Source organism: Apium graveolens, chromosome 4 (assembly GCF_009905375.1).
Source record: "Apium graveolens cultivar Ventura chromosome 4, ASM990537v1, whole genome shotgun sequence".
Classification (NCBI taxonomy): Eukaryota; Viridiplantae; Streptophyta; class Magnoliopsida; order Apiales; family Apiaceae; genus Apium; species Apium graveolens.
Genome location: NC_133650.1, coordinates 257,924,641 through 257,935,206, shown reverse-complemented (window position 1 = coordinate 257,935,206; position 10,566 = coordinate 257,924,641). Strand labels below are relative to the sequence as shown.

The following is a 10,566-nucleotide window of genomic DNA, read 5'->3' as shown; positions in this document are numbered from 1 at the left end:
TTCGCCAAGTATTCGAGAAATGATTGATATCGTCAATCATTCTTATCTTAAATATTTTCAGAAAGTTATTTTCAAAACTTTTACTTCATTCGTTTTGATAAAAGCTATTCGTTATTGGAATATTATTTATAGCATAATATTTAGATATTCTTTGATTATCTTGAAATTGGTTTATTCTATCAAATCATCCTTATTCCAAATGTTTTCAAAAATATTTTCGAGTCTACAAAATGATTTTAAAGGCTAGAGCGGATCTCAAAATTTGTTTTCAAATTTAATATCTCCTGTTCGAAGGGAATTTAAATACTCGCTTAAAAATATAAGGGATTCGACTCTGTGATGTATTTTATATTCGCAACGAGGTTGTTGTTTTGATAAAAGATTTTGATTACTTTCCCGACGTTCAGGAGGTAACTCCATCTAAATGTGTCGGCATAAGCGACATGGGCTCAGTAGGAGTTCATCAAGGTGTAAGTGGCTGAGTGGCAGTCCATCAAAGCGTAAGTGGCTGAGTGGTAGTCTAGCATAAGTAACTAATGCGGCCAGGGTGATGATCAATGGGGAATTCATATATCTACTAGTAGAAAAGGTGACTTAATTGGTATCTTTGCCTGATCAGCAAGATATCGGGGTTTGCCTAGGTTTTCTTCTTTCCAAATTCAGTGGATATTACAACTCTGTTTATACATTTCATGATAAATGTTTTCAAGGAGTGTATGAGATATATATATAGGTGTATATATATATATATCGGAACTTAATAAAGTATCTCGTAACTTAATTTCTTTCAAATGATATTTCAAAGATTGAATCTATTCAAGTCTTATCTTGTGGTCTCATCTATGTGATGAACTTCTGAAACTGATTATACCTTGAACGGTGGTAGTTCAAGCAGTATTCGGAAAAGATATAAGTATATTGGAGTATCTTGTAACTTCATCTTTTCAACTTATATCTAGTAAATGATTATCTTATGCATGACAAAGATTTTCAGGAAAACGTTGAGACAAGATTAAATATATGAGATCACCTTGCAACGATATTTTTAAACAGTTATAAACTGGAACTCTGTGTATATTATGCATGGAAGAGGATTTAAAAGATTTTGAAAAGTATATATATATACTGAATATTTTGCGACTTCGTCGCGTTAAAATATCAAACTTGGTTCTTGTTTGCTTGACCAAGACTTTCATGAGTACTATGAGGATGCTCATATACTGTTAATTACTATATATGTTATTTTGGTGGGCTTGTTGCTCACCCTTTATTTCTTCTTTCATCACACAACAACAGCTAGACAAGATGAACATGACCAAGCTCCCAATTCGCGATCGAATAGGAAACGTTCTACAGTTTCATGTAGGCGTTGATGCCGCTGTAGCTGAGGTAGGAACTACCAATAGGCTAGTTTTTCAACTTTTGATGTACCAGACTTATGTATAGTTATGAATTATAATAATGGCAAAGAAAATATAAATTTATTCAGAAACCCTTTTGAGGTGTAATGGCTTATAATTGTGGAATAAAATGACTTGTGTTATTTTTGGGTATTCATCTCTGAGACTATAACTTGTGGTGTATGTGTATATTGTGGGGTCAGAGTATGCAGTAGTTGGTTGTTTATTAAGATTGAGTGTTATTAAGGGAAATGGAACTCGTGACAATCCGGATCCCCGACCCCGGATTCGGGGGTGTTACAGCAAGATTGGTAGATGCGTTACTATAATTGGCTCAAGAATGTAAAACATAATACAAGATTTTTTTATTGTTGTAACTTTTGAGGTTAGACACTCATGTTTGATGTTACCACCACGACATGGTCATAAGTCATAATCTTGTGAAACTTATAATCTGTTACAATAGTTATAAATATACGTATAATATCCATAAATTTGTTTGTTTATGTATATTTAAGTCGCATGACTAGTGATTATTGTTCTTGTAGATAAGAAGGTCCATGTTAGCTATTGAGACACAACTAACACCAAGGTTTCAAGAGATCAAGCTGATGGAATATGATATATAATTTGAAGGGAGCTACAAATATTGTTAGAACATAAATTACATGATGCATGAGGCTTATGAAGCGCCTAGCATATTCAAGATCCATTTAATTTTGAGGTAGATGGACATGAAGCTGCATCATGATAATTTGATGTTTATTTTATGTTTAAGTTATTCGGAGTTTCTTAGATTACTATTGTTTAAATTCTCTCGCGAGTTTGGTTTAGATATTTGTCATTTTCTATTAGACTTAAATTATGAATGTTTGTGTGATGATGTTGGGACAGCCTGAGAGCTGCTTTTAAATTGGTTATGATACTTTTGAATGACATTGATGTTTGGTTTTGTAGCATAAAAAATCTATTTACAATCTGATCCTTTTGATTTTTTTTTTAAAATACTGTTGTAATTGTGACCAAATATGTAGTTAGAGTCCTTTTCGCTAGGTCCAAAAGCGGGTAGGAAGCAGGAACCTTTATGTAACAAATTTCTGGAAAAGATTCCATATTCCATGCCAATAGACTGGTGTCAAGCGCACTGGATCTATCATTTATAAAAATATCAATTATAAAATATTATAATTGGTTCAAAATTGTTACAATATATGTTAAATACTTAAATTTGACCTTAAATTTTATTATAATTAGACCAATTAATGTTATCTAAATGTGGAAAATTTTGCATATTTATTGCATATATTCTATTGCAACACACATAGCCTATAAGGTAATATATTTTTGTGGTTGTCATAGTAATTCTACTGTGTAGTGAATGTAGTTACAAATATCCTGAACCACTCAATGAGACATAAAACTGCACCCATAAATTGAACTTATTAATAAGTGAAAGTCCAATGCTAAAAGAAAAATGGCTATAGCCATATGATACCAAAACGTATTTTTGGTTCTAAAATAGCACTTACACTCCAATGCTAGCTATATTTTACAACCAAATAATTTCATATTTAGCTAACATTTTGTTCAACTCATTCACTTTATTTAAAGTGAACCTCTTTGCACTCCGTTATTAGTTATTTTGGTGAAATGTCAAAGATGACTATAATCATTCTTGGTCTCAAATATAAGAACAAGTATATCTTGTTATCTAAAAACTTCTCATTACTGCGCTCTAACAACACCGGCAGTTTTAAAGACAACACCGGCAGTTTTAAAGATAGGATTACGAGATATGGAAGCTTTCTGTTATGATATTAGATGAGAGTTACTGTAAACACACAACTTCCACCCTTGTTGGCAGCATTGAAGAGTTTTATGATTTTAGTCCTATATTATAGTTATAAACCTAAATATAGCTATGCATTGGACTTACTTTAATTAAAGACCTTGGATCTCCGACAAGTCCAATGCTAAATATAAAATAACTATAGTCATTATTATAATTTGGTATTAGAAAATATTTTTTGGTGCTAAAATAATTCTTGCACTCCAATGCTACTTCTATTTTACAAATTTTTTTTGTTATATTTAACTAACATTTTATTCAATTCATTGACTTTAATGTAAAGGGGACCTGATGTTGCAAAAATGGCTATAGCCATCTTTGGTCCTATATATAAGACTTAGCATTCATTTATACATTTATACATTCATGTATGTCTATGCAATTGAATTTTATAATTTTGGTCTCATATTATAACTAGGGTTTTGTAGTATATGTCAATGAGCATATGCTTAGAATTAGTATTTGATGAGGTATCCGCAATATTGATGGAGAGTTCATTAATAATGATGGACCCCCTGAATATACAAAAAATTTCATCAATAAAATTTTTAGAACTCATCAATCAAATTTTCTTAGTATATGCTTTTAATATGCACTCGATCAATCAAATTTTATTAGTATATGCTTATAACTATAAGCAGGGCCGTCTCAACCAAGTCTAAGGCGCTCTATTTTTGATATATATCAAATTAATTAATAAAAACATCCTTACATAATAAAGAAAACTTTTACAAAAATAGTATATTAACAAAAGATCTATGTTCTATTTACATATTTTTATTTTTGATTCCATAATACATGGTACATATCACAGTAAACTCTCTTAATATATATTTATATTACAATTATGATCATAATATATATTTTTAGAATTTTGAACACATATTATACAAATATGATATATAATATTTATGATAACATAAGAACAATAATTTATATTTCATAAATCTTTCAATAAAATGATAAATTACTTGGCTATTCTTATTATTTAAAAATAAAATGATAACTCAATTTTCTTTACTTTAATTGATTATTTTGAAAAAGTGAATACATTGCAAAAAGAATTAAAATTTATGTAGGTTTAAACTATTTATCCTTAGATTTCTTGAAAACCAACACGTTTGCTATTGGTATTAAAGAGCACATTTTTTGATAAACTGATAAGCCCCGCAAATGTAACAACAGTTAACAACAGTTACCAGTTAGTAATAATTTTGAAAAACTAAATTGCACACGTATCATAGGAATATTAATGTCATTTATTTTTTCAATTTGGTAAAAGTAAATCTAGGTTATATTTTCTAATACCAATTTGATATTTTTTTTTTTGGAGAATTTTTCTATTTTACATTTTTTACCTAAAATAATTTTCTTATAAAAATAATTAATATTTATGTATATATATATAAAGGAAAAAAATATTGGGGGCTTGTAGGGACCGCTTAATTGGTTTTACTGTTGAGCCCGCCTGACTATTTAAGTATAAATATGCTCTCTATTTACTATAATGAACGGTAGTCGGTAGGAGTGCGCAGAGAGCCAATTGAGCCGCACATTTCTATACAATTCGGTGACTATAATATTCTTAGATGGTGCACTTGCAAAAATACAAATCACCATTGTGTTTGTGCCTTCCTGATCATGTGCAACTACTGTATTGTTTATCCATAAATTTGGGAAAAAAATATAAATTCCCAGCTTCCACGTTCTTCGCCCTTTGCAAGTTATTCATTCATGTGAAAGACATAAAAGGATTCTTTAAAGTTTCTAATTTTCAAATTCAAACTTTTCATATATGAATTAAATTTCACATAGCAAGTACACCTTATAGTCTCCAAGGTTGCTTGGGAAAGACCACCAACAGAATTTACAATCAATAATTTGAAGTTAAAAATACATCTGTCATCAAGCGAATTAAAGGATTTACTGGGGATCTGAACTGACTTGAAAGATTTTACCAGAATTTATAAAATTCACCAGTGACTTTAAAATTATTGAAATTTGTAGCATGATTTATCAAGTGTTTAATTCTATTGATTTACAATATATTTTTGAAAATTCATAGCCTAATGTATATGTGTTTGATTTACTCTTTAGAATACATGAAAGTGGAAAAGTAATTTGAGAACGAGATAGTAATAGTATCTTATGATTCGAACCAGACTTTACTTGGAAAAAAAACAAACGAACAAGAATAGAGAGGACGTTTGGGATGGTTGTAAAAGTGTTAACTAAGCACATGAACAATCACGTAGCTCGCATCCAGACAGAGTTCTACTATCATGAATTTTGTATAATATACAAGTATTTTGGTAAGTAGTAAGGATGTGTCAATATTCAAAATTAGCAGCAGCAGCAGCAGCATGTGGTATGGTGACAATGGTCTTGCCGTAACATGTGCACCGACACCAAATTCAACAATTTAAAATCTAAGGCCTTTAAAAATATTCACGAATAAGTACAATAATATTCATCACTACTCACCGTTTCCTCGCTCTCTCCTTTGTTTTCCCGGCTAATTTTAATCATATTATAAAATATAATTCTAGTAGTAGCTGTAGCTGCACTTTAAAAGGAAGTCACACCTCACCATTCACTTTAATCACAGCACCACCGCTTTTAGACCCCCCCCCCCCCCTTTAAATTCTTCACGATATCAGCACTCCCTCCTTGCTATTCTACTCACTCTTCCACCAAAATGCAGCTAAGTTTAGATGCATTACTGAGTGTGGTTGCACTTGCATTTTTCGCCATTGTCAAAGCAGAGGATCCTTACAGGTTCTTCAACTGGAATGTCACTTACGGTGACATCTATCCTCTCGGTGTTCTTCAACAGGTACTTATTTTCTACTCATCGTTTTTTTTTTTTTGTATATTAGCTTAAACATTGATTCGAAAAATAGTGTTTATGGCACTCTTTTTGTCGTAGCCTGATTCGGATTTTTTGTTTTTGCTCCAAGGGGATTTTAATTAATGGACAATTCCCTGGTCCTGATATTCATTCAGTCACCAATGATAATCTCATCATCAACGTCTTCAACAGCTTAGACCGCCCTTTTCTAATCTCCTGGTAAGTATTTTATTACATGCAATACATTTAACACATCTCGTTTAGCAGATCAATGTAGTGTATTGCTAATATCAGATCTGCTTATACTTTCTTAACTGTGAAAAGATACAATAAAGTCCTGTTCCAGACGTGTAAAAGTCGCCAGCTAGTGATCCTTGGTCTTTGTGCTATTACTTTTTAGGAGCAATTCATGCAATATGCAAGCTGGCATTCCTTACAAATTACTTGTTTATTGAGTATCAAATTAATTTCAACCCTTTGGCTTCACCTTCTTTATTGTAATTAGTAAAAGATTATTAAAGGTTCATTAAGGTTGGTGTATATATATAGATCTACTACGATCATCCTTTTTTTTTTCTTTCTGATTTTCTAGGCATTAGTTTATTAAACTCCTCTTCTGCTATTGTGAGTGCACACTTCTGGAGAAAGCTATGTTAACCTTAGAAGTGAACAGTAATTTGATTTGCACCTTTGACTTTGCCAAAATCGCTTTTAATGCAGTGGTTCACCACGGCACCGCAATCCTATATCTAAAGTGATATCTTGCTTGTTCTTCTAATCCTGATTCTTTACCTATTTTACAACATTGTGTAGTAATAAGTAACATTTACAAGTAAATTTCAGTGAACTGAAATTGTAAATATTTCACTGCAATATGCATAGTTTCTACTTAAATAAAAGATAAAGTGAGCACGATTGGATAATCGTAAGTGCTTAAGGGTTTATCCTCTGTTATCCATGGGTTTCGTCTTCACCCAAATCATATGTAGGCCTCTGGAATAAGTAGATGATCACATGATACACATGACCTGGACCTTAAGTTTACCATTTTACAGTTATGAAAAGGTAGTCAAACAGGCTATTCAAAAAATGTCATCTGTAGAACGAGTTGAGTAATACTACTGATGACTACATGGAAAATTGTAGGAGTGGGATTCAGCAGAGGAGGAATTCCTATATGGACGGAGTTTATGGGACTACATGCCCCATTCCTCCTGGGAAGAATTACACATACATTCTTCAAGTTAAGGATCAGATTGGAAGCTTTTACTATTTCCCTTCTCTTGATTTCCACAAAGCTGCCGGAGGGTTTGGAGGTTTCAGAATCCTTAGCCGTCCCAGGATTCCTGTTCCATTCCCTGATCCTGCAGGTGATTATACCGTCTTAATTGGAGATTGGTACAAGACAAATCACACGGTAAACTCTCCTTCATTATAATAAATTAGGAGAAAATTTACTATTGTGTGCTACATTCCAATTTTTTTGTACTTATCTTTGTGTTCTTTTAGCTTTGAATAGGTAAATGTAGATATTATTTACATTTTATGGCAACTGATCACTTTATAAACAAAGGAACTATACAGTACTATTTCTCTATTTTTTTTTCGGTCCGATGAATATCTTTCTCTCCTTATACAGAAATTGAAGGCACTTCTTGATGGTGGTCATAAGTTACCGAATCCTGATGGCATTCTTATCAACGGGCGTGGTCCTAATGGAGCCTATATCAATGTTGAACAAGGTACATTGTCTTTGTACATACTTTTTTCCTTTTAATATCATTATACCCGACATAATTATGGTTTAATCCAACTATGTAACACTGCTTTAAGGACTGTGACTGGAAAGTAAGCACTTAACCATAGTATACTATGACTAAAAATTGTTAGTCATTCTAATCTTTGTTGTTCAGGTAAGACATACAGGCTCAGAATATCAAATGTTGGACTACAAAATTCACTGAACTTCCGGATTCAAGGTCATAAAATGAAATTGGTTGAGGTGGAAGGAACACACGCACTTCAATCGACCTATTCATCACTTGATGTTCATGTTGGCCAATCTTACTCAGTACTAGTCACAGCCGACCAACCAGCTCAGGATTACTATATTGTTGTGTCATCCCGCTTCACCTCTAAAATTCTCACAACCACTGGTATTCTAAAATATAGCAACTCTGCTGGCCCAGTTTCCGGCCCACCTCCTGGTGGACCAACCATCCAGATTGACTGGTCTCTGAACCAGGCGCGTTCTATAAGGTTCTTATCTTGGCCCTTTAGTATTGATTGGTCTACCATATCGAGCATTATCATAGTTGAAAGATTGATTGACAGCTGAGTACTTAATTATGTTCTTTACTTTTTTCATTCTTGGTAAATTAGGACTAATCTCACAGCAAGTGGACCAAGGCCTAATCCACAAGGTTCCTACCATTATGGTATGGTAAACACTAGTCGAACTATCATATTGTCCAGTTCTGCTGGTCAAATCGGTGGCAAGCAGAGATATGGAATCAACAGTGTCTCCTTTGTCCCAGCTGACACTCCCCTAAAGCTAGCCGACTACTTTAATATTGGAGGAGTTTTTCGTGTTGGAAGCATATCACCAAATCCTCCTGGAGGAGGTCTGTTTCTTGACACCGCTGTCATGGGCGCTGACTTCAGATCTTTCGTTGAAATCGTATTTGACAACCATGAAAACATTCTTCAGAGTTACCACCTTGACGGATACTCATTTTTTGTAGTAGGGTGAGTAGATTATTGCTTGGGTGTTTATTTTGTCTAGCATTATAGTTATACCTATATATTCTGCTTTACTGCATTAGTGTACAATATATTTTAAAGTTCCGTATTATGCAGAATGGACGGAGGGCAATGGAGTTCAGCCAGCAGAGAAGGTTACAACCTCCACGATGCAATTGCACGTTGCACTGTTCAGGTGCAAAGACTTAAGTTTATCTTCGTTTAACTTGCTTTACAGTTTCTTGGTACATCTACGATCTATTCACTAAAAACCTATTTGAACTTGTAGGTGTACCCCAAATCATGGACTGCCATTTATGTCCCGCTTGATAATGTGGGAATGTGGAATCTGAGGTCAGAATTTTGGGCACGACAATATCTTGGACAACAGTTTTATCTGCGCGTCTACACAAATTCTAATTCCATCAGAGACGAGTACCCCATCCCAAAGAATGCTCGCCTTTGTGGTCGAGCAGCTGGTCGACATACACGACCCCTTTAAACTGGAAAACAAGAAGAGGTTGGCGCATAGGTGGATGAATGTAGAGCTAAAACTGCTTGCTTTGGCCTATAGTTCATGTTGAGTAGACTTCAGCTGATACAGCACATTATCAGGATGTTATCCAAGCAAAGTCACCAGATATCCAGAATAGAAATTCTAATGACCTAAACTCAAGGTCAAATTTGTTAGAATGAATCAACTTTATATTTGTTCTTTGTATTGTCCAAGTTTCTTCATTATTTGTAATAAATCATATTAGAACTTGATATTAACTATAAACTTAACATTGATAACATGCAATCATCTGTTTTAAACAATAGAGGTCCCTAATATGAGAAAATGAGATGATCTAGCCACTATGCATAATTGTACGTTGACCCCTGGTCATATTTTTATCGTGAATGAACACTGTGAAACTAAGGATCTAATAAGAGACAGGGAAAAGGATGATACCAACTAAATCAATGGATTGAAGTTCAAACTTTACATATAACTACCATGATAAGCGTGTAAGACACGAGTCATTTTGTAGAATTTTTTTTATATATCATGCAATTATAATATTTGTTAAGAAACTCCAATAATATCCGTATATATAGTTTTGAGTCAAATTTTGAAGACATGGAGATAAAATTTCTCTCAAACAAGCTTTATGTAGGGAGTTTTGATCCTTACTTTTAGAATGAATATCACCTCAACTATTATTATATTATATTTTTCTTACCCATATAAATACGGTAGTAAGTGTACGTTTAAAACGAAACGATTAAACTTAATCTGTAAATAAAAAACTACAAATTAACATATATGTTGAATATGACCAAAATCTTGAATTTTATTTAAATAAAATATATGTACTGCTTTATATTATTACTGAGTTAACTACTAACTTACAATTAACTTACTCAATTTAAAAAAATAAAAAATGCATAACTGAAGTAGAATGACTTGCAATCATAATATACAATAATGTAAAATTTTATATTATTGTTAATATTAAAGTTGATTTTAATGAAAAATATTATTTTTTGAAATTCAACGTATGTATGTACTGGAAAATGTTAGTTTTTTATTTACACTACTGTTAACAAAATAAGATTAAGTTATATGTATATGTGTGTTAGCATGTAAATTATTATGTGTTACATCTCTTAATAAATTATGATGTTTCAATTATTTATATGCTAAATATCTGATTTATGTACATGTATAATAATTATTA

General features: G+C 32.4%; 1 protein-coding gene across 1 annotated transcript; it reads left to right on the top strand.

Annotated features, from left to right (window-relative positions):
• Window positions 1-5,846: 5,846 nt before the first annotated feature.
• On the top strand, window positions 5,847-9,644 carry LOC141720867 (L-ascorbate oxidase homolog). Its single transcript, XM_074523518.1, has 8 exons — window positions 5,847-6,085; window positions 6,210-6,319; window positions 7,247-7,517; window positions 7,740-7,842; window positions 8,014-8,359; window positions 8,483-8,848; window positions 8,960-9,038; window positions 9,132-9,644. The coding sequence occupies exons 1-8, from the start codon at window positions 5,948-5,950 to the stop codon at window positions 9,342-9,344; spliced, it is 1,626 nt and encodes a 541-aa protein (XP_074379619.1). The 5' UTR covers window positions 5,847-5,947; the 3' UTR covers window positions 9,345-9,644.
• Window positions 9,645-10,566: the final 922 nt, after the last annotated feature.

Excerpts from the sequence above, each read along its gene's own strand:
- LOC141720867 (XM_074523518.1), top strand. The coding sequence starts at position 5,948 with ATGCAGCTAAGTTTAGATGCATTACTGAGTGTGGTTGCACTTGCATTT. Across the intron at positions 7,843-8,013 it reads CTATATCAATGTTGAACAAG|GTAAGACATACAGGCTCAGA; the intron begins GTACATTGTCTT and ends TTTGTTGTTCAG. Across the intron at positions 9,039-9,131 it reads TTGCACGTTGCACTGTTCAG|GTGTACCCCAAATCATGGAC; the intron begins GTGCAAAGACTT and ends TTGAACTTGTAG.